Source organism: Acomys minous, assembly GCF_964271855.1.
Source record: "Acomys minous genome assembly, chromosome: 6".
NCBI classification, from domain to species: domain Eukaryota; kingdom Metazoa; phylum Chordata; class Mammalia; order Rodentia; family Muridae; genus Acomys; species Acomys minous.
This window is the reverse complement of record NC_140487.1, coordinates 88,014,799-88,038,660: the sequence shown is the minus strand read 5'-3', so window position 1 is coordinate 88,038,660 and position 23,862 is coordinate 88,014,799. Positions and strand designations below refer to the sequence as shown.

Genomic DNA, 23,862 nt, shown 5'->3' with positions numbered 1-23,862 from the left:
GCTCTTTAAAGGGCAGGGAAGCATGGTCCAGCCTGTCATCTGCAGACACGCAAGAGCTCACCTGAGCTGTCCTTATGCAACACTACAGTGACTAGCAGCCAAATGTATTTGCTTCATGCAGAGCCTTCATAAATCATCTTGAGGAAGTCAGGCATCTCAGCACTAGGGAGTTCAAGCCAGCCTGGACTACAGAGACAGACCCTGCATACGGTAAAACTAAATCTGGAGGAATACTTTGTGGAGGTTAATGCTTTAAATGGGAAAGAGTTGGGGTACTGATTTCTAAGAAATGTAAAATTTGTGACTATTAACTCTGTTGCAACCACCTGTCCCTTCATTTCCATCTACTTACCACAAAAGCTGTAGAGCTTGGACAAAGGATGAGCCAGCTGAGTAGCTCAGGACAGCCCTTCTCAAGGGAAGAGTGCACAGTGCAGTGGACACATGCTATCACTGCTTGTGCTTTTCAAGTGACAGGTGAGCTGGGCACGCTTGTGCACACCTTTAATCCCACTACCTGGGAGGCAGAGGCAGGCAGATCTCTTGAGTTTGAGGCCAGCCTGGTCTAGAATGAGTTCCAGGAGACAGAAGCGCTGTCTCAAAAAATCAAAATTAAAATAAGGTGACATTTGAAGACTTTGATAGTTAATTAACACTGTTTAGAGTATAAAATCCCTACAGTTGACTAGTTTTAAAATAAAAATGGCTACATAAAACTGATACTTTTTTCCTTTTACTTTTCTTTTTTTTTTTTTTTTCTTCCCCAGTTAACAGTCTTTCACCTTAGGTACATGGACCAGCCCAGGAAAACCTTCCCTGTACGTCCCACCAATAGTACCAAAGTAACTTTCTTGTTCCCAAGTCCTCTGGGAAGCAGAAAGGCTAGTGCAGCAGCTGTCAGGAACAAAGGCACAGGCAGAGGGGAAAACAGCTGGGTGGGACAAGCTGCCACTGAGCAGCTGGAGTCACGGAATCCTGTCCCTCCCCTAAGCAGGGAAGGTTCCGCTCACCCTCAAGTTCTCCCATCCCTTACAGTTACATCTTTGAAAGGCACATCCAGAAATGGTGCAACTGGGAGTTGGGTTAAGCTGGACATAATTGCTATGCAGAGGTTAAGAGGCAACGGGGCTCTATGGCACAGAGCAATGGGGGTTTTCTGTCTTCACCCACATTCTGAGGGGTGGGGAGTTGTACGAGAAGCTCCTCGGATCTGGCCTGCTTCCATGGAGGCCCAGGAGAGGCCACACGCGGGAAGCCCAAGCCATGGTTAGTCAACAGGTCTTTGGTGCTTGTGTAGCAGCATCTCTCTCACGTACAATGGCTCTTACAGCCGGCACAGTAGCTCAGTGAGCTGCAACAGTGCTGACCACCTCACAAGGCAAAAACACAAAGAAAATAATCAGATTTATGAAAGGTTTCTGAGACAGTTAACTCTGAAAAGCCCCCTTCCTGCCCCAAGTCTACTGAGGAACTTCAGAAACAACCTACAAGTGCTTCCCCAACAGTTTTTCCTTTAGCCTCCGTCAGAGGACAAAACCAAAGGCTTTCTTCTCAGAAATGGCTGAAAAAGAAGTTTTAGTAGGGAGACAGTGTGGTGACTGGGAGAGCTGCTCACCTTCCTCACAGGCCCCTAGGCTCCAGGACCAGCCAGTTCTCAGTGACCATCTGCATGTCCTGGCTGCTCAAAGGCTCCCGCAGCCTCACCTTCACCTCCAGCTTCCCTCCAGTGGGCTTTCTTCCATCCACAACCTGTGACAACCGGAGAAATAGACAGTAATCGAGGGGACAGGTTGGGGCAGGTGGGTTCCCGGAGCAGCTAAGGCATCCTTGGTGATAGCTTCTTCCTGCAGTGTGGGAGTGGTGGACTGCTCACTCTCGCTATGTCTTATAAATCCAGCTACGCTAGTGTTCTAGCTGGAGGCGAGAAGCCCACAGCTCTATTCTGTTTTTCCCTCCATCTTCATAGCTCCTAACATTAACACTGGCTTCAAGGGGCAGCCTGAAGCCCAGAGCCCACCCCCTCACACACTGCCCACAGAAATGGATGGACGGGTAGCACTCACAAGTACAACTGAGGCAGATAAGGAAATAACAAGTCTAAGATTTCAACCACCCTCAAGGCAATTCAGAATAGGCCCCACTTTAGGACTCCAGGTGGGGAGAGACAAACTATAGCCTCCAAAAGGATCAGTCAAGAAAGGTCTGTCTGGCCCTGCTCTGTCAAGGACAAACTACATGAACTAGTAAGTCCCTTCTCTGACCTGTTCCCCACTTGTCAGAGGCAGGTTCTTACAGCTCTTCAGCTTGTATAACCCTGTGAGGTCACAGAAACTTAAGGAGCTACCTGCCCAATTTTCAGTCACAATTTGCATACATCACTGATCAAGAAATACTATATTCATTTCCTGTTTGGAGCTGCTATATGTCTACTTACCCAAGCACAATACAGCCTACAACAGGAATATATACCATGCTGAGCACTGCCCAGAATCCTCAAGGGTCTTCTCCCAGCTGTCACTCCTACCTCCCACCTGGCTGACTTTGAAACTGCTCAGATGTTCTACTTCTTCCATCTATGACATGAGGACACCACCCACTCCAAGGCACGTTAACAGACAACTTTAAACGTGCATAGAATCCCTCAGTAGAGTTCCAAGAATATCACCTCATCCTCGGCCCTACCTCCATGATCTCTCTGATCTCGCACTCTTTCTCCAGCCTTTCCAGTTTCAGGTGTGCTGTGCCAACCAGTTTGTCACTTCTAAAGAAGGATCTGGGAAGACAAGCAGCAGCAGATTAGACTGGGCAGAGGACAGGATGAACTGGCTGAATTCACGGCAAGCAAACAGTGGTATGGAGAACTGCAGGAGCAGATCTGCTGTTTCCCCTCCTACCTTGCCAGTGGAAGTGATGGTACCCTTACCCTTTGTGGAAGATCTCAAATTTGATTCCTTTGCTCTGGATCACCCTCCTAAAACCCCGGTGATTTCGATTGATATTTAGTTTGAAAACTTGTTCAAATTCTGCGAAGAGGGGAGAAGGCAGGGAAAGGGTTGGAATTCTTGGAGAAGTGGAAATGGAAGCCCAGAGCAGGCTTTCTCTGTGGAGCTCACTGCCCACACTTCAGGCTGGCACCATCAGAGAGAGGCAGAGCATGTGGGTTCTGGCCTTGTAAATAGTTTGGTGCCTTGAGACACAAATTATATATTGAAAAGGACTTGGAATCTGGAGTGGGAATTCCTGGCTACACACACATACTACACCCATTTAAGACAGGGTCTCACTAGTCTCACTATGTAGCCCTGGACACGGACGGACGGACGGGGACACACACACACACACAAACACGGACGGACACACACACACACACACACACACACACACACACACACACACACACACACACACACACACGACAGGGCCTCACTAGTCTTACTATGTAGCCCTGGCTGGCCTGGAACTCAAATATTGACCACACTGGCAGTAACCTTGCTGTGATCCCCTCCTATGTGTACCTCCTAAATGCTGGGATTACAACACACCCAGACTTCCTTGCTGTAACCCACAGACAAATTCCTTTACTCAACTAATCTCAGGCCTCAGGTTTTGTATTGCTTTTCCTTAAGATTTTCTTTTCTTCTCGTTTTTCAGGTGTGGTGGCACAAACCTTTAATCCTAGCACTCAAGAAACAGAAGCAGGTAGATCTCTGTTGAGTTCTGTGCCAGGCAGGGCTATAAGCTACATACTCAGATCCTGTGATAAAATTTTACAGACCTCTATTACTTTTAGTTCTGTGTACATATGCACATGTGTGTGGAGGTGGCCACAAGAGCCAGAGGAATAGAATCCTTCTGGAACTGGGGTTTCAGGCGGATGTACACTCACTGATGTGGGTGCTGGGAACAAAAAACAGGATACTCTTAACCACTGAGCCCTCTCTAGCCCTAGGCCTCAGTTTTCACAACTATGTAAAAGACCTATTAATAGTAACCTGCCTTTAGTTTTGAGTTGGGTGATCCAAGTCAGACAGTAAATTTTAAACACTGGAAACTGGGCTGTCCACACAGGAAGTAAGAGCAGAAATAGGTCTTATGTGTAACTACTCACCTGGAGAGTTTGTATTCTTTACCACGGCTGTTTTGCTCTTTTGAGCCTGATCCTATAGCAGAGAGATGAGAGAAGTTAAGATAGCTCAAGAAAACAGGTGTGCTGGAACACCATTTTGGCTGAGTAAGCAGTAAGAAAAGCAACCCCTGTAGGAAATGGGCCAGGAGTCTTCAACCCCTCCCTACAGCCATACCTCTCAAAGATGGAAAGAAATTAAGCAGAACTGGGGTTCAGAGTATCCTAACTCTATCAGAATCTCACCGAGTTAGGGTAATGAAACTCAAACCGAACAAAAGCATCCAAGTCATCAGGAGTCACTCCTATGAGGAAGAAGGGGGTTGGGTTGGAAAGCACAGCCAGAGCCCGGTACCCAGGCAGCAGGTAGAATATGTGGGCAAGAGCGTCCTTCAGTAGGGTGGCCCATGGGTTACCTGGTGGTGCTGGGAGGTTCATTCCTCTGACGATGATCAGATGCATTTCTGTGCTGTTGAGTTCTGAGAAGATTCTACAGAGAATGAAGAGAGCACAGAGTAAAAGACAGTAGCAGAACAAGGGCCAACAAAGCAGTGTAGGGTGGAGCAGTGATGGCAGAGCTCGGTCTCTGACTCCTGCCGCTCTGAGCTGCTCTCTGAAGGCAGCACATCTACCTCCCCCTCTCCAATGATACTGGGAAGTCTCACTAAAGGCAGAGGAGTCTCCAGGCTATGCTCCAAACCTTTTGCCCTATCCCTGCACAGAACCAGTTTCCCTTAGGCTTTGGCACCTCACAGTCTGGAATGTCTTCAACTCAAAGTGGTGGCTGGGAGGGTCAAGGCCCTGGGCCTGGGCTAGCTGCAGGATCTCAAGCTGTTTCTTTCGGTCCTGAGCAAGATTCTCAAACCTGTCAGGGATGGGTAACCAAGTCAGCAAGCTAGGATTTGTTATCTGATCCCTACCCAACAAGCCCAGCACAGCCCTGGCACTTACCGGGTAGTCTCAGCCACATTGCCCTGGTGCATGAACTGCTTGGAGAACAGCAGGCACTTCTAGAAACAGGAGCCCAGAGTGACTCCATATCCACAACAGGGCTTGCCAAGGCCAGCATTCAAGGCCTGACCTCTCAAAGCTCCAAACAGTCTTCTTTAGCCTCACCTCTCCTCCTAAGGCCAGCACACTTTCCTGCTTATATGTGTTTGTCAGTCTCAGCTGCATGGCCCAGGCTAAACTAGAACTCATGGGAACTCTCCTGCCTCACCCTCCCAAGCATGGTATTGCAGGTATGTATCACCCACCCACTTCACCTGGCTCTGCCTACACTTTGCTGCTTCCTTTGAGGATACCCATTTCCAAAAATTTCATTTAACAAACTCCTTCCTTAAAAACTTAATTCATCTGGAAATGGAGAGACACTGTCTCTAGCACTTGGGAAACCAAGGCAGAAGGATTTTGAGTTTGAAGTCAGCCTGAGGTCCACAGTGAGTTCTAGAATAGCATGGGACACAGCAAGACCCTGTCTCAAAGATCAACACCACCAAGAAACAAATTCAAGCATATACCTAGAAGACTATCTTCTCAGGAAGGCAGCACATCAGTCAACTCCCTCCCACAAAATTCATTCTCCTTCACTCTGAGTCTTATTACCACATGACAACAGAGAGCTGGAAAGATGGCTCACTGGTTAAGAGCACTTGATGCTTTTGCAGAGGACCTGTGTTTAGTTCCCAGCACCCACACGGTGACCTCCATGGGCATGAGATACACAGGTGATATACACACATACTCATGTAAGGAAAACATTTGTAGAAAGGGTAGCACCATTTTGCAAGTGAGTAGGCAGCTGTCCAGGGTCATACCTTAGGCCAGTGAGAAGAGCTATACTCTGAACCCAGGCCAGGACACAGAGAAGGCAGCAACACACAGGCTACTGACCTCGTGCTGCTCCACGAGCATTTTCTGTAGCTGGGCATACACCTCCTCAGCCTTCTGGGAGAGTCGAAGGTCCTCGTGGTGAATAAGGATGAAGTCACCCTCCTCATCCGTCAAGGGTGAAGGCACCTGTCCAGATCATAAGGCCCCTCGGGCCCCAAGAGTCAGAGTACACCTCTGCTGAGCCCAGCAAACACAGGAATCCATACTATACTTTTAAAAACTGCCACTAACCTCCAGTGACACTCCCTGCCCCCCATTCTATCCCTGGCTGCTACAGCACAGCTTCTACTAGTCTGGCCCTGCTATCTTTCTTGTGACCATAGGTGACCCACATCCCCTTCCCCCTCTGTCTCCCTAATGGTCCAGCTCAGGGCTCCAAGAGGGAAGAAAGCGAGAGGCTCCTTGCTGTCACTATTCTATACAAGGCCCACCTCCACCTAGAAGCTGTTCCAGTTCATGCCCACCAACCAGCCCCCACCTCTGTGCTCGAGGCAGCTTGAGACTCACCTTGGAGAGGTCAAGGGGTTGACCCGCTCGGACCTGGATGATCTGAGCCTCAAGACTTTTAGCCACTCGTAAATGAGATTTGGCTTGTTCCAGATCCTGCCTGCGCTTGGCTTGCAAGGCTGCTCGTTGGTATTGCAGTTTCCGAGCCTCCAGCAGTGCTAGCTGCTCCCGAGCTAAAAGGAGAGGCCAGTGTTGGGGCCATGCCTATCTCACTGGAGCTCCACTCCTCTGCCTTACTTGTCCCCAATTACCAGATGGACTCAGTGACTCCTTAGAACTTGAGGTCTTGGGGTCACTCAGAAGACGGGATGAAGGGACCAGAGGCTGTGCTGGCTTCTTGGCCAATGGGGCTTGAGCTGCGGTGTCACTCTGCAGGTGGCACCCAGTTAGAAGGCTCTCAAATAGTTTCCGTTCCCCACCCTGGCCTACACTTGGTTTATGTCCTTAGTGCTGTACCCTTTCCCTGTGTGACCATGGCTTCACCTCCAGAGCCCTCTAACTGAAAGAAACCTCAAAAACTTTCTAGCCAGCTGGGCATGGTGGCGCACACCTGTAATCCCAGCTCTTACGGAGGCAGAGGCAGAGGCGGGCGGATTTCTGTGAGTTCAAGGCCAGCCTGGTCTACAAAGTGAATTCAGGAGAGACAAGGCTGCATAGAGAAACCCTGTCTTCAAAAACAAAAACAAACCCGAAGCTTTCTAGCCTAACTCACCCAACTCTAGCATCACAGTAACAAAGAATAAACTTGAGTTCTGGGGTCAGAAATACCAGATATGAATTCTAGTTCTGACTTTGGCAAAGTTTTTCTACAAAGTAGCGGAAACATGTCTACTTTATGGGGCTGATGTACTACAGGAGGGTCTGGGTTTGCTCCTGTCTGCTGCCTGTCCTTGTCATGCATCCTGTCCTTTGTCATCCCCCACCCACCCGAGCCCTAGAGTCCTGGGCCCAGAACCAAACCTCCTCATTTTCATCTACTAGGGCTGTATCTTCTGAGGCCAGTTTTTGGGCAGTTGCCAAAGTTGCTGCCATTGAATCCTCCTCGGTACCTTTATTGGGCTCCAGACCAGGGATGGGAGGAAATCCTGAAAAGAGACAGAATGGAGAGGGAACAGACACGTGAGGCTACTGTGGGTCTTGCCTGGATCTGGGATGGGGAACTCACACAAGGTGGAGGCACACGTGAAAAACTTCTTTCTCCCTCCATTCTTGCTCAGAAACCTCATAAAGTCCATAGGCCCAAGCATCACCCACCTGGAGGAACAGGTAACTCAGCAAAGTCAACTTTCTGTCCTGCTCGATGAGCTCGGATAGCATCCTGGTATTGCTACATGGGAAGGAAGGGACTCCTAGCAGACTGCAGTCTGAGGCTCTAGGCTCTCATTGCAGAGAGGCAGACAGAAGGCAGGGAAGGGCTGCAGTCCTAGAAAAGGGGTCCCGAGGCAGCAAGAGCTCCATAAGCAGACAAGAACTCAGAATACCAGGGCACGGCAGGGGCAGGCTCACCTTGGCAATGCGATCATGCATCCTGGCCTTGCGCTCATCCCCATTGGCCCGGGCCTGGATGCCTGCCTCACGGTACCTGTTCAGCCTTTGCTGTAAAGCATCCAGCACTGTTTTTGGCTCTGCAGGGGCCACTAGGTAGTAAAGAGAAACTGTCAGCTCATCTTGCACCTTTCCCGATCCCCACTCCCACTGTCACTATGAAGTCCTACCTGGGATGGCTGGGAGGTCAGAGGCCATCAATGGCTGCACCTGTTCCACTGCTGGGGATTGGACTTGGGTTGCTGTGGGGGCTTTAGAAGCCTGTGGGAGGGCCTTCAGATCTGGGGACCCAAACAGCAGGATAGGCAGATGCCTGGCCAGCCCTGTGTCTCACAGTCCTCCCTAACCCCCACCTAAGCAGGTACTCCCATTATCTGACTGACCGTCAGGTGGGGGGGGCATGGCACTCAGATCCACAGGCTGCCCCTTCTCCAGGGCCTCCAGGACAGTACCAAATCTCTAGAACAAGAATAGTTACAGGTATAAGCCAAGGAACCCTGAGAGTGTGGCCTGAAACAAGTCCATCAGGCCCCGCTCACCCATGGCTGGCTCCCTCTCTGAGCCTCCGCTTTCCCATTTAAATGAAAGCAGGATGCCATACCTTCCCAATCTTCATGAATTCCCGGGCACGGTCTAGATCTCCAGCTCGCTTGGCATTGAGAGCAGCTACTTTGTAGTCTCTCTGACGGGCTAACAGCATGGTGTGTGGGTCTGGGTCTGAATCAGGCAAGGGAGCAACAGCAGAGCTGCCAGGGATGTTGGCCTCAGGTTGGGAAAGGCTGCCTACACAAAACAGAAGGCCCCAGAGAACTCAGCTGGGGCCCAAGGAGGACGTCTGAGGGGCAGTGACAGGGAGGCAGGTGGGGTGGGTAGGCTATGGGAACCAGAATAGGATGTCTTCAGATACCTGACTCCGTGGGGCAGTGAGCCTGAGAGTCTCTCTCAGAGTTCCTGTTGGCTATTTCCTGGTGGGGTGGGGGCCTTTTGCCCAAGGCCACCGGAGGTGGAATCTCATCCTCACTGATCTTCCCGCCTTTCCTCACAGTGGCAAGCTGGGACTCCAGAGTCTAAGGGAAATAATCAGACTAGTAACCCAGGAAGCCGTCTTGCTTGAAGATGGGCCAGCAACCCACCATGCTTATCATGCCCTTGTGTGGCCTTCCATTTCCTGGCACCTGACCCACAGCCCTGTTCTCCAAGTCTGCCTCACAGGCAGCCTAACTCACCTTCAGGCCTCGCTCACAGCGCCGTGCTTTGGCAGCTTCCCCGGCCTCCTTGGCACTGGCTGCAGCCTCCTGGTAGTTATGGATCCGTTCCTCCAACAAAGCCTGCAGCCCCCGAGGCCCTCCAGCCTGCAGATACTTCAGCTCAGGGCTGGGCCACTCCACAGCCAGCTAGGCCCTTGCCATTCTCTCCCTGTGAGGAAGCTACCCCAGAAGATGGATCTCTGGGACTCCAGGAGAAGGAAGTATCTAAGCCCCCAGAGTATGAGGCAAAGACCCGTAAGAGGCCAGACATTGTGTCAGGCAAAGAGGTCCCCAAAATTAGTAGAGGCCAGGAAATGGTGTCTAAGAGTGGCCTGGAACAGTAAGGCCTTTGAAGTCAGCCAGCTATGAAGTTTCTCATGCTTGCTTTCTATGCTAGAGTTGTTTGGCAACCTTGCTGTAAAAGCCATGCTACATGCATGCTATACATGGGATACACAGAAGCAGCAAAGGCACATTAAAGCCCTGCAAAGCCTACCTGAGCAGTTGCAGGTGAAGCCTGCTGGAAGGCTGTCTGCACTACAGGTTGTTCAATATTGTCCCATGCCTTCTCCTCTGACAAGTCTGGGCTTGTTGCCTCACTGCCATCCAGCAACCCAACGTCTTCATCCACACCCAGGACCTCCTGCAGCTCTGTCTGGGGAAACACAGTCCAAGAACTTTGGACACAGCCAGGCAGTGGTGGTGCACACCTGTAATCCCAGCACTCAGGAGGCAGAGGCAGGTGGATAACTGTGAGTTTGAAGCCACTCTGGTCCAGGACAGCCAAAGCTACACAGAGAAACCCTATCTCAAAAAACCAAAAACCAAAAACGGAAAAAAAAAAAAAAAAAGATGTGCCTCACGGCCACATCATGAATGGGAAAAAAAAGTTAAAGCACCCACCCCCAGCACTTCTCATGTCAAATTCTGAGCTTAGTCCTTGTTACTAACAGTTCTTTAATCTAACCAAGGAAAACCTTAAAAAGAAATAAATAAATGAATCCCGTATTTTCCAGCATATAAAATGACTGGGCGTATAAGACAAACCCCAACTTTTCCAGTTAAAATATATTCACTGTATAAGACTACCCCTCTTCTAACACATACCCTGTGCAGCAGGCTCTGGCACAGAGAGCCAGGAGCTTTATTAAAAGCCAGCAGACAGCCAGTGCCAGCCTACACTGTCCCTTAAGGTGCACTCCACACTCAACGTGAGAAGGCGCAGCCCTTCAAGTCGAACGGGCGGGCTCTGATGGAGAGCCAATCCGTGTGCACATACTCCTCCTCGAGGTACAGGAAGATGTGTGCAGCTTGCTCCTCCCTGCTTCATACCCCACCCCACCCCGCACAGATTGGGGAATCAGCCGAGGCACCCCCCACAATATGTGCCAGACATATGAAGTAAAGGGAAGCAAGCTGTAGGTAAGTACCCGGCTTCGGCTTATAAGACGACCCCCTGACTTTGGCACGGATTTTTCAGGGTTAAAAAGTCATCTTATATGCTAGAAAATACAGTACTTCAGATCTGAGAGTTCCAAACTGCAGAGATCAGACCAGAAGTCAAAAGAGACAAATCTCTCACTGTAAAGACACGAACGAGGACAGGCCAGGGAAGGGTGCTCACTCAGTTGGACAGGGAGGGACAAAACCCAGTTCCCCTTAATAGCTCTCTCCTCCACCAGACCAGAGCTTGGTCCTTGGACACCAGCCTGGCAAACACACCAACAGGTCTGGATCCTCCTCCAGCGCTTCGTCTTCCTCTCCTTCCTCCTCCTCCACATCTCGCATACAGTCTGCTGCCAACTTCTCAATGTGGGCCATGGGCAGGGGAGCTGAGGAAAGAGAGTCACAGATGGTCATGGCCACTTAACTAAGGTTCTGGACAATGAAAGGAGGATCTTTTAACTCATTATATTGGTGACTACCCCAGGCAGAAATTCCCCTTCCCTTCCACAGCAAGGTCCCACTCAGAAAAGTACTTTCCTTTCATGACCCAGCTCAACAGACCCTTGCTATGAATCCTTTTCCTGCATTTCTGCCTGTAGGTAAATGTACCTATGAACTGCCCCCACTATGCCTTTCACACTTGTGAATGGTTCTAACATCTACTCAGGTATCACAATTGTGTACGATGGATAACATTATCTGTATTTTCTATACTGAATAAACCAAGACACACCAACATACATTTCCCCAAATTCACAATCTTTTTTTTTTTTAAAGATTCATTTATTTAGGCATGCAGTGTTTTGCCTACATGTACACAGGCATGAGTGGGCCACCTGGCTTGATATATGGGTGTTGCAATCTAAACTCTAGTCTTTTTTCTTATTTTTTATGTATACAATATACTGCCTGCATGTACACCTGCATGCCAAAAGAGGACACCAGATCTCATTATACATGGTCATGAGCCACCATGTAGTTGCTGGGATTGAACTCAGGACCTTTGGAAAAGCAGCCAATGCTCTTAACCTCTGAACCATCTATCCAGCCCCCAAATTCACAATCTTAATAAGTGGCCATATTTAAACCCAGGCTTATCTAACCTCAAAGCAGGGCAAGAGTAGTCAGCCCCTTCCCACTCATGTCTCTGTTTCAGCTCAAGGACACCCAGGGCTCCTGCTAAGAGGAACTGTTGCACTCCTTATTCTGATTCCTCAATCTCTACCCTCTTCCTGGCTATCAAGGCACTTACTCATTTGACACCATTTCTATTTACTGTGTACGCAATTCTGTCAGTGCTAAACTGGGCCCCTACCATGTAATATGAGGCCCTACCTATGTAGGACTAAGGCTGGTGGTCTGACTTAGGTTAAGAACCAGAACTGGGCCGGGTGTGGTGGCACATGCCTTTAATCCTAGCACCCGGCAGAGGAAGGTAGATCGCTGTGAGTTCGAGGACAGCCTGGTCTACGACAGAACCAGGACAGCCAAGGCTACTTGTTTTGTTTGACTTGAAAAACAAAACAAAACAAGAATCAGAGTTTTCCTCAAAGGAGGAAAAAACTCCAAATACAGGTACATAACTGACCTCTTTGCGGCTGAACTACAGAACGGATATAATTATCAAAAGAACCCGGGGAGCTGGCTGACTGGCTTCTCTAGGCTGTAAGGCAAGGAACCTCTTCCCCATGGGCCTGCACCAGCCCAGTAGTGAAAACTCACCCTGCCCCTTGGGTGCTGGCTTCCTGCTTGTGCTCCCTGCTTCCCCAGTGAGAGCCAATAGCTCAGCCTCCAGGTCTCCATCATCTTCAGTCTCATCCACCCCCAGGAGCATGTCCTCAGGGTTGAACTCCACAAAAAGCCCCAGCTAACAACAGAGGAAGAATTTTTTAAAAAGAGATTTTATTATTTTATGTGCAAGAAAGGTTTGTCATGCATGCACATGTGCCTGTGGCCCTTGGAGGTGAGAGGGCAGATCCCCTGAAACTGACGTTATGGATTGTTTTTTTAAGCTACCATGTGGGTGCTGAGAACCACATCCAAGTGCTCTTAACAAAAGACCCATCTCTCCAGCCCCGAGAGGATGATGCTCTAGAATCACATTCTACGAGTCTGCGAGGTGGTTCAGCATTAACCACAGTGCTTCCTCCTCTCTTCAGGTTCTAGCACCCCATTAGGGGCTTCACAATTGCCTGTGACCTCCAGCTCCAGCGAACCCAATGCTCTCTTCTGGCCAATGGGCAAGCACACTTGTGACACACATTCACACAGACAAACAACTAAATAATCGTTTTTTTAAAAATTACATAAGGAACCAGAACTTGAGAGGTTAAGACAGGAGAACCAACCCAAGTTTAAGGCCAATTTGGTTGACATAGTGAATTCCAAGCTAGAAACTGAGACCACCTCACAAATTAAAAAAAAAAAAAAAAAAAAAATCACACACTGAAGTCTGGTTTTGTGGTACGTGCATGCAATTCCGGCACATGGGAGATGAAGGTGGGGTGATTAGGGGTTCAAGGATAACCTGGGCTATGCATGAGACCCAGTCTTTAAAAAAAAAAAAATCTCACAATGAAATTATGTATAGTGGCGTGTGCTTATGATCCCACCACCAGAGGAGGCAAGGCAGAAAGACTACAGGTTCAAGGCCAGTCTAGGCAACGTGAGAATTTATGGCAAAATAAAAGGCAAAAACAGGACTGGGCCTACAGCTCAGCAGAAGAGCACTTGCCTGGCATACTCAAGGCCCTGAGTTCCATCCCTACTCACACTGAGGCTCAATGTGCACATAAAGAAACAGATATAAAATATGAAGAATGTTTTAAAGAAACTTGTAAGACTACAGTGCCACTGTTTTAGCTAACAAAAACAGCAACAGCTGCTAGGCATGACACTTAGCATTAGTCATGATTATATTTGTTAATTCTCATCAACTCGAGAGATCCTAACACACACACACACACACACACACCCCTCATCTTTTTCGGGGGGAGGGGGTATGCAGTAGAAGGAAGTCATTTGAGAGACGCTTTCATTGTTAACCTAGGTTGGCTTGAACTCACAATCTTCCTAATTCAGACTCCTAAATGCTGGGATTATGTGTATGTGCACCACATTTATTTTTAATGGTAGTAAACACATAGCATGAAATCTGCCACCTTACCTATTTTCAAGTGTGACCCTGACATTATACATTCCCACTGTTATGCAACCATCTATGCACTCATGGAATTCTTGTGCAAAACTGACTCTGCACCTATTAAACACCAGCCCATCTTCCCCTCTTTCTACCTTATATTCTATGCCCATCGTTTTGAATTTTCTGGGCATCATGGGTACTAGTTTACCCCACTGTTCAGTAATAGATGCAACCTCCAGAATGACAAACTAGATAATTTTAAATAAGGTTTTGATGACATCTATGCCCTTTACCCTAACCCATCCCTTACCTGATTGTTTTGTTCTGGTTTGTTTTGTTTTTATGTGTATGACCGTTTTGTCCGGGTATTTGTGTATGTATGTGCCCCATGTGCCTACAGTGCCTCTGGAGGCCAAAAGAGGGTGTCAGATCCCCCAGAACTGAAATTACACAAGGTTGTAAGCCACCAACTGGGTGTAGAGAACTCAATCCCATTCTTCTGAAAAAGCAACAAACACTTTTAACCACTGAGCCATTTCTTTAGCCACAGTATGTTCTGTGTTTGGACCTTGCTTGCTCTGCAGTCCAGGCTGACCTGAAATCTACTTGCTATATAGCCCACACTGGCCTTGAACTTGTAGTTTTCCTTCCTATTTCTGCCTCCAGAGTACGGTTTTTGGGTCTGGGCCACCAATCCCAGCCTACCTGCTTCCAGAAACAATAGAAACAGACCAAGACCCAGAAGTAAAAAGGTATACCTTCCTCACACTCCCTCACAAGAGCCTGTCCCTTTGTCCATGGGCAACAACTGGCTGCCTCTCGCTACAGCTCTAAGTCCTGGGCATCCTAGAACTAGCCAGCAAAGTTATCACCCTAAATAAGAACCCTATGAAAACACTTGGGTCTCAGAACAATCTAAGCCTGAATACTTATGTTGTTTGTGTGGAATGGCCACAGCAGGATGTCGGAGTTGAACCCCAAGCGAGGTCAGGCTCTAATCACAGAACTCCAAGGGCTTCGCCACCTAGCAGCATTGCTTATCTTCTAGGGACTAACAAGAAAATCACACAGGTGACTCAATTTGCCACAAGGGTCTGGAGATCCCACCCCGTGGTGACCCAGGGGTGAAGGAAGCCATGTCCCTACCTGCTTGGCAGTTGCAGCACCCTGGCCACTGGTCTTAGGGCCTTTCCGAGGTTTGGGCCCCGGCATCTTGGCAGGCTAGATACCTATCAGTTGCAAAGTTGAAGAGACTCAGACTGGAGAAGATGATGAGACATTGCCCCAGCAGGGGTACCAGTAGTTACAGAGTGAATTCCTACCGGGGAAAATGCCACTTTGTAACTAAAGCACAGAAGCAAGGAGAAGCAGTGGATGGAAAGCTGGGGATCACTGTCGACAGGATATGGGGAGTGTGTACACAACAGTTACTGAACCGAATGATGCCCGTGGAAGGCAGATTCATGCTAGGTCCAAAGCGGTACCAGGGTTTGGAAAGGCTTTTAAAAGTAGTGCTGTCTGTCCTGGAAATCACATGTATATCTATGTCCAAATTTAAAATTCAGTTCCTACCAGACAAATTTCAAGTGTTCAGTAGCTGTACATGGCTAATGGGTACCACTAGACAGCACAGGCACAGACTGCTTTCATCATCAGTATCTTTGGACATTCTGGACCCGACTCAGCATTCAGATCCTCTGAAAGATGTCACCAGTGATCAACCCGGTACTGTAGCACAACCTGCCCAGCACTGGAAGTACAAAAACTCATCTGCTCCCACCTCAGGATTCACGGGAACAGACGCATGGGGTAGACAACTTCCACAGGGCAGCTACAGGGGCCATAGAAAAAGGCATCTGTGAAAGGATGATGCCTGTGCTGAGTCATGAAGTTTGGACACGGAGGGGGGGTTGGGTAGGGGGGCTAGAAGAATTCCAAACAAATCGAACAAACTGATACCAGTTCTGAGGTGAGAAATGGCTTGGCCTACACAAGGAAAAGAAAGGCCTGGTATCACCGAGGCATAACCAAACCGTGAGACTAGAAATGGAGACACGAACCAGGGCCCAAGAGAAACACATCTTTAAGACTTTAAAGGTATTTGGGCGTTATCCTGGCAAGCAGTAGGAAGCATCATGGGCTGCAGAGGGTGCACAGGGAAGTGGGAGATGACATCGGGCGGGAAACCTCGGCCCTAAGTGTCTCGCAAATCTATGAAGGAGCTTGGGGTGGCGTGGGGATTTGGAGCTGGAATCAACAGGGCTGCGAGGTTTCCTGGTGTTCGGGGCTACAGGCTCGCCACTCCTAGTGTCAGATTTTGACCCTGGTGGACAGCGAGGCATCCATCAGGTCGGGGCCGGGTGCCAGAGTGAAGGAGCTCTGCAGCCGCCCCGGTGCCGGACGCCGGTCGGGGGCTCAGGAGAGGCACGTCCGAGTCGAGGGGCGACGCCGGGCTCCCCACTCCCGCGCGTCCTCCCGCTGACAGGCCCGACCCAAGCCGCCTGCGTCTCCCCAGCCGCCCCCAGACTCCACACACCAGGAGGCGGGCACGTGGTATACCTCGCGGCCGATCCGAACCAAAACAGGGCCTTCTGCAGCCGGGACCCGCCTGGCTTCCCGCGGCCCTCCCGGGCGGCGGCGGTAGCGGCGGCGGCGGTAGCGGCGGCGGCGGCGGAGACAGCCACAGGAAGCACCCGCCCAGGAGGCGGTGGCTCGCCCCGGGCACGTGACACCACAGCCAGCGCCTCGCAGTGCGCATGCGCGCGGGGGAGCGGCCCGGGCGCGCCCACAGGTGACGCTAAGGGTGGGGCCGGCTGTGCGCAGGCTTCGCCGCGAGCAGGTAACGCGAGACTGGCTGACAGGAGCCCAGTGAGGCTTGGCGTCCCTCCCGCGTCCTTCACATAGGGTAGGCTCCCCTTCTTGGGGCAGTTTTCCCGCCAGGCTTCTTTCCTCGGTCTCTTCGCGCGCCCCAAGGCTGGCTCACGCCCCCCTCAGTGCCTGGCCGCGCCCCTAGGTTGGGTCCTGGAGGATGGGGCTTCTTCTCAGCCCACCCTGTGCATCCTAGGTGCTGAAAACCGAGTCTCTGGGAAATGGAGCTCCTTTCCAGGCAGAGGAAGGGGCGGGGACGGGACGGGACGAAACTTCAGATTATGGCAATCAAAGCCCTCAGTAAACGGAGGCAGGAGGGTCGCTGCAAGCTAAAGGGCCGCCTCCACCTCCTAAGGAGCTCTCTTAGATCGGGACTGATGGAACTGACCTGCAGATGGACTAACGCCTAAGAGCCCCCACACCACAGGCACAGGCTCACTTCCCCGAGGGACTTCAGGCTTCAGACCTGATTGAAAGAACAATTATTCTGCAGCCCGCGTGGTGGCGCACGCGTTACTCTCAGCGCCGGGGAGGCAGAGGCAGTCCGATCTTTTTAGTTTGCAGCAAGCCTGGTAAATAAATAAATAAATAAATAAATAAATAAATAAATAGATAACAAATAGGCCGCCTCAATAAGGCAACTCCCAATGGTCCTGTGATCCTACACATAGATGCAGGCCTGCCTGCACTCAGACAGTCACATCAACGCGCGCGCGCACACACACACACACAAATAATAAATAAACAGTAGACATTCATTCCTTCAGGTTTAGAGGTTTTGTTTGTTTGTTTTAGTTTTTTTGAGACAGGGTTTCTCTGTGGAGCCTTGGCTATCCCGGACTCACAGCGATCCACCTGCCTCTGCCTCCCAAGTCCTGGGGTTAAAGGCGTGCGCCACCACAGCCAGGCTGGTTTGTTTGTTTTTAAATAGTCTTGTGTAATCCAACCTAGCCTTGAATTTGGTTTGTAGTCAAAGATGACATGGAACTTGGGATAGTCCTGTCTGCATCTCCCCAGTGCAGGCATTATACCTATAGGACTTGTGAGGTGCTAGGGATGGAACCCAGAGATTTGCTCGTGCTAGAAGCATTCTACCGTTTCAGCTACCTCCCAGCTCTAGTAGTGCCTGTAAGTTAACACAAGATGTGGCCACTGACTACATCTCCCATTCCACAACAGTTCTTTTTTAGTGTCTGTCCTCTTGCAGGAACTTTACTCTGGCCCACCACAGGCTCCCAGACCTTGTATTTTTCATGTAATTAAGTTAAATGAGACACAGAGTATAAAGACAGAAGATAGTGTATAATAGAGCAAGGAGGGATAAGGGTGGGTAATGGCCAGAGAGACAAGTGCAGAAGAAAGCTCAGCAAATGTAAGTGGAGAATAGCACAGAGTCGCCTTTGTGCCAATTTATGTTTAAAGATAAACTTTATGCTTTTTCCCTTTTATCTCTATGCATAGTTTTCCTGGGACTATTGTCTTGTTCAGGTGATAGAAAAGTAGATTTGTAGTTGTATGTGTGAGTGTCTGTTGTATCTATGTATGGTGCCTGCAGGTGCGCAGTGTGTGTGAGTGTCTGTTGTATCTATGTATGGTGCCTGCAGGTGTGCAGTGTGTGCATGTGTGAGTGTTGTATCTATGTATGGTGCCTACAGGTGCGCAGTGTGTGTGTGTGAGTGTCTCTTGTATATATGTATGGTGGCTGCAGGTGTGTAGTGTGTGTGTCTGTTGTATCTATGTATGGTGCCTGCAGGTGCGCAGTGTGTGTGTGTCTGTTGTATCTATGTATTGTGCCTGCAGGGGCGCAGTGTGTGTGTGTGTCTGTTGTATCTATGTATGGTGTCTGCAGGTGCGCAGTGTGTGTGTGTGTGTGTCTGTTGTATCTATGTACTGTGCCTGCAGATGCGCAGTGTGTCTGTGAGTGTCTGTTGTAACTATGTATGGTGCCTGCAGGTGTGCAGTGTGTGTGAGTGTCTGTTGTAACTATGTATGGTGCCTGCAGGTGCGCAGTGTGTGTGTGTGTGTCTGTTGTATCTATGTATTGTGCCTGCAGGGGCGCAGTGTGTGTGTGTGTCTGTTGTATCTATGTATGGTGTCTGCAGGTGCGCAGTGTGTGTGTGAGTGTCTGTTGTATCTATGTATGGTGTCTGCAGGTGCGCAGTGTGTGTGTGTGTGTGTCTGTTGTATCTATGTACTGTGCCTGCAGGTGCGCAGTGTGTGTGTGTGTGTCTGTTGTATCTATGTACTGTGCCTGCAGGTGCGCAGTGTGACTGTGAGTGTCTGTTGTAACTATGTATGGTGCCTGCAGGTGTGCAGTGTGTGTGAGTGTCTGTTGTAACTATGTATGGTGCCTGCAGGTGCGCAGTGTGTGTGTGTGTGTCTGTTGTATCTATGTATTATGCCTGCAGGGGCGCAGTGTGTGTGTGTGTCTGTTGTATCTATGTATGGTGTCTGCAGGTGCGCAGTGTGTGTGTGAGTGTCTGTTGTATCTATGTATGGTGTCTGCAGGTGCGCAGTGTGTGTGTGTGTGTGTCTGTTGTATCTATGTACTGTGCCTGCAGGTGCGCAGTGTGTGTGTGTGTGTCTGTTGTATCTATGTACTGTGCCTGCAGGTGCGCAGTGTGTCTGTGAGTGTCTGTTGTAACTATGTATGGTGCCTGCAGGTGCGCAGTGTGTGTGTGAGTGTCTGTTGTATCTATGTATTGTGCCTGCAGGTGTGCAGTGTGTGCATGTGTGAGTGTTGTATCTATGTATGGTGCCTACAGGTGTGCAGTGTGTGTGTGTGAGTGTCTCTTGTATATATGTATGGTGCCTGCAGGTGCGCAGTGTGTGTGTGTCTGTTGTATCTATGTATTGTGCCTGCAGGTGTGCAGTGTGTGTGAGTGTCTGTTGTAACTATGTATGGTGCCTGCAGGTGTGCAGTGTGTGTGAGTGTCTGTTGTAACTATGTATGGTGCCTGCAGGTGCGCAGTGTGTGTGTGAGTGTCTGTTGTAACTATGTATTGTGCCTGCAGGTGTGCAGTGTGTGTGAGTGTCTGTTGTAACTATGTATGGTGCCTGCAGGTGCGCAGTGTGTGTGTGAGTGTCTGTTGTATCTATGTATGGTGGCTGCAGGTGCGCAGTGTGTGTGTGTGTCTGTTGTATCTATGTACTGTGCCTGCAGATGCGCAGTGTGTCTGTGAGTGTCTGTTGTATCTATGTATTGTGCCTGCAGGGGCGCAGTGTGTGTGTGAGTGTCTGTTGTATCTATGTATGGTGTCTGCAGGTGCGCAGTGTGTGTGTGAGTGTCTGTTGTATCTATGTATGGTGTCTGCAGGTGCGCAGTGTGTGTGTGAGTGTCTGTTATATCTATGTATGGTGTCTGCAGGTGCGCAGTGTGTGTGTGAGTGTCTGTTGTATCTATGTATGGTGCCTGCAGGTGTGCAGTGTGTGTGAGTGTCTGTTGTAACTATGTATGGTGCCTGCAGGTGCGCAGTGTGTGTGTGAGTGTCTGTTGTAACTATGTATGGTGCCTGCAGGTGCACAGTGTGTGTGTGAGTGTCTGTTGTATCTATGTATGGTGCCTGCAGGTGCGCAGGATGCATGCTCCTTTAGGACCTCTTGTCTTTCTCTGCAGCTTTCCTTTCTCAGCCTTGTTTTCTTGAGACAAAGTCTCACTGACCTGGAAGCCGTTTCCGCCAAGCTTGCTGATTAGTCAACTCCTGGGATCCCTAGTCTCTTCTTCCCAACACTGGGATTACAGGCTGATGTAATCATGCCCAGCTTCTATCGTCTGTCCGTCCGTCTAATGTATGAGTGTTTTGTCTACATGTACATCTGCATGCCAGAAGAGGGCATCAGATACTGCCCCTCCCCTTTTTAAATGTGTCCTTTAAAAAAAAAAAGCGAGGCATGGGTGCACACCTTGAATTCCAGCACTCCAGAGGCAGAGGCAGGCAGATCTCTGTGAGTCTGAGGACAGCCTGGTCTACAGAGCAAGTTTCAGGACAGCCAAGGCTATATAGAGAAACCTGTCTCTAAACAAACAAAATTAGTGTTATGTGAGCTGCCCAGCACGCTGAACCCTTTTTGTTTCCTATTTGTGTGTGTGTTTCTTGAGTGTTTTGCTACATTTATGTAAATGCACCACATATGTGTAGTGCCTATAGAGGCCAGTAGGCACCCGATCCCCTGAAACCAAAGTTAAAGATGGTTTTAAGCTGTGATGTGGGTGCTGGGAGCTGAACCTGGGTCCTCTGCGAGAGCTGCAAGTGTCTTTAACAACTGAGCCATCTCCTCAGCCCCCGTATGCCCAACTTTTCATGTAGGTTCTGGGGTTTCCAAACTCACATTATTATGCTTATAGAGCAAATGCCCTTACTCACTTAGCCATACCCTCAGTTATGAGTTGTTTTGTAGTCAGTTTTTTTGTTTGAGGAGGGTTGTTGTTGTTGTTTTTAGTTTTGTTGTGAGAGATACAGTTCTACTACATGAATAAAATAACTTAAAAGCTAGCATCCACATGAGACAATATACAGTATTATTTCACTTAATATGCTTTGTAGACCCACCCATTTTCCTGCAAGTTTCCTAATTTCATTTTTCTTTACAGATGAGTAAAATTCCCTTGTGTATATGTGCACCACATTGCATCTATTGAAGGACATCTAGCCAATTACATTTCTTTACTATTGTGGATAGAACAACAAGCAATAGATATGATTCATATGTAAGTATTTCTGATAGGATATAGTTATTTGGGTATCTACCCAGGAGCAATATAGTTGTGTCGTACGACAGTTCTAGAATTATTTTAGAAACTTCTGTCAGTGGAGGGTCCCAGAACCTCCACTAAATGTGTCTACATTTAATATTCTAGAAAGCAGATCCAAACTCGGGTTCCCGTGTATCACAAACTATATAGTTATGTGTAGTATGCACATGGGCCGTGTTCTTGTATTTCTTTAGTGATGTGGAATGAGCCCACAACCTTCCATGTTTAATAAGTTCTCTTCTACTATCTATGTTTTAAAATCTTTTTGCAGTTTGGGCTGGGAATGGTACAGACCTTCACTAATTGAGAGGCAGCAACAGGTGCATCTGAAGCTAGCCTGGTCTATATAGTTAGTTCCAGGGCACGCAGTGCTACTTAAGACATACCGTATTACAAACATTCTAGTTTGAGACATGGTCTTGCTAGTTTCCCCAGTTTGCTTTGAACATGCCTCATAACCCAGCCCTCTCCACCTTCTTTAAGACACCTAGGTTGGTGTACTGTTTTTGCCAAGATACAAGCTCCAGTCGTCTGGGAAGAGGGAACTGTTATTGAAAAACACTCCATCATCCTGCGCTGTATGCAAGCCTGTGAGTTTTCTTAATGACTGATGTGCAGGGGCCCAGCCCACTGTGAACAGGTGGTCCTGGGCGTATAAGCAAGCTAACTGAGCAAATCATGAGGAGCAAGCCAATAAACAGCATCATTCTGTGGCGAGTTCCTACCTTGGCTTCCCTCAACAATTTGAGACTGTGACAAGGACCCAGGCGTGGTCCACACCTTTAATCCCAGCACTCAGGAGGCAGAGGCAGGTGGGTCTGGGGTCTGTGAGTTTGAGGCCAGCTTGGTCTACAGAGTGAGTCCGGGATAACCAAGGCTATACAGAGAAACACTGTCTCGAAAAACAAGACTGTAACCAGGATATGGCCATGAACTTGCTTTGTTGAAAATAACTTAATTTCTTTTTTAAAAAAGATTTATTATTTATATAGTATCCCACCTGTATGTATGACTACAGGCCAGAAGAGGGCACCAGATCTCATTGTAGCCACCATGTGGTTGCTGGGAATTGAACTCAGGATCTTTGGAAGAACAACCAATACTCTTAATCGCTGAGCCATCTCTCCAGCCCTAATTTCTTTCTTTTTAAAGAAAAATTTAAAAGATTTCTTTATTTATTATTATGTATATAGTGCTCTGCCTGCACATATACTTGCAGGCCAGAAGAGGGCAGCAGATCACATTATAGATGGTTGTGAGCTACTATGTGGTTGCTGGGAATTGAACTCAGGACCTCTGGAGGAGCAGCCAGTGCCCTTAACCTCTGAGCCATCTCTCCAGCCCAGCCCTAATGTCTAATCTTTCTACATCTAACCCTCAAATGTTGGGGTTGCAGGTGTGTACCACCATACCTATTTAATGGTAGTGTAGGAATGAACAAGGCTTTAACACTTTTACCAATGAGATAACCTCAGCCCTTAGGCACGTCTTTATTAGACTTATTAAGTAGCTTCTGTCTGTTTTTTGTAAGTGATAAATTTGTTTTAAAAATCTGAGTGTTTAAAAAAAAAAATCTGAGTGTTGCCGGGCGTGGTGGCACACGCCTTTAATCCCAGTATTCAAGAAGCAGAGGCAGGTGGATCGCTGTGAGTTTGAGGCCAGCCTAGTCTACAAGCAAGTCCGGGACAGCCAAGACTACACAGAGAAACCCTGTCTCAAAACAACAACAACAACAACAACAAAAACCTGAGTGTTTGCAGGCTGGAGAGATGGCTCAGAGGGTAAGAACACTGACTCTTCTTCTAAAGGTCCTGAGTTCAATTCCCAGCCACCACACGGTAGGTCACAACCATCTATGCTGAGATCTAGCGCCCTCTTCTGGTGTGCAGGGAGAATACTGTAGACATAATAAATCTTAAAAACAAACAAACAAAATAACAGTGTTTGTCCATATATGTACCATGGATATGCTTGGTGCCCCTGGAAGACAAGAAGGTGTCAGATACCCTGGAACTGGAGTTATAGATGGTTTTGGGCTGCTACTGGGTGCTGGGAACAGAACCCAGGCTCTCTGTAACAGCAAAGTCACCTTAACCCCTCACGCATGTATGTGGCTCTGTGATACCTTTTAAAACTATATTATCTGTCATTTCTATGTTATTTCTTCTTTGAGGTAGTGTTTAGTTCTCTGAAATAGTGTTTTGTAGGTAGGCCAGGCTAGTCTTGAATTTACTATGCGACTTGGGCTCTAGCACCAAGCCAGCAGTAATCTCCTGCGTCAGCCTCCCAAGTTCTGGGATCACATTATGTGCCATCATGAAGGGCGAAAGGCATCTGG

General features: G+C 48.7%; 1 protein-coding gene and 1 long non-coding RNA gene across 2 annotated transcripts; one reads left to right on the top strand and one right to left on the bottom strand.

The window, feature by feature from the left end:
• Positions 1 to 591: 591 nt before the first annotated feature.
• CC2D1B (coiled-coil and C2 domain containing 1B) lies at positions 592 to 16,563 on the bottom strand. Its single transcript, XM_084784550.1, has 25 exons — positions 16,463 to 16,563; positions 15,050 to 15,132; positions 12,484 to 12,628; positions 11,038 to 11,147; positions 9,812 to 9,970; positions 9,295 to 9,420; positions 8,976 to 9,135; positions 8,670 to 8,851; positions 8,452 to 8,527; positions 8,239 to 8,349; positions 8,030 to 8,160; positions 7,778 to 7,850; positions 7,484 to 7,608; positions 6,775 to 6,892; positions 6,524 to 6,696; positions 6,017 to 6,142; positions 5,075 to 5,133; positions 4,872 to 4,988; positions 4,540 to 4,613; positions 4,370 to 4,428; positions 4,109 to 4,160; positions 2,924 to 3,023; positions 2,683 to 2,773; positions 1,616 to 1,749; positions 592 to 1,370 (listed from the first exon to the last, which is right to left on the bottom strand). Exons 2-24 carry the CDS (start codon positions 15,113 to 15,115, stop codon positions 1,621 to 1,623), a joined length of 2,562 nt encoding a protein of 853 aa, XP_084640676.1. The 5' UTR covers positions 15,116 to 15,132; positions 16,463 to 16,563; the 3' UTR covers positions 592 to 1,370; positions 1,616 to 1,620.
• A 92-nt stretch (positions 16,564 to 16,655) lies between these two features.
• Positions 16,656 to 22,741, top strand: LOC311598959. Its single transcript, XR_014779720.1, has 3 exons — positions 16,656 to 16,808; positions 21,363 to 21,479; positions 22,008 to 22,741. It is a non-coding gene; the product is annotated as an uncharacterized lncRNA (long non-coding RNA).
• The last annotated feature ends 1,121 nt before the right edge of the window (positions 22,742 to 23,862 follow it).

Excerpts from the sequence above, each read along its gene's own strand:
- CC2D1B (XM_084784550.1), bottom strand. The coding sequence starts at position 15,115 with ATGCCGGGGCCCAAACCTCGGAAAGGCCCTAAGACCAGTGGCCAGGGT. Across the intron at positions 9,421-9,811 it reads CTTCACCTGCAACTGCTCAG|GCTGGAGGGCCTCGGGGGCT; the intron begins GTAGGCTTTGCA and ends AAGTATCTGCAG. Across the intron at positions 2,774-2,923 it reads TTTGAGATCTTCCACAAAGG|ATCCTTCTTTAGAAGTGACA; the intron begins GTAAGGGTACCA and ends TTGTCTTCCCAG.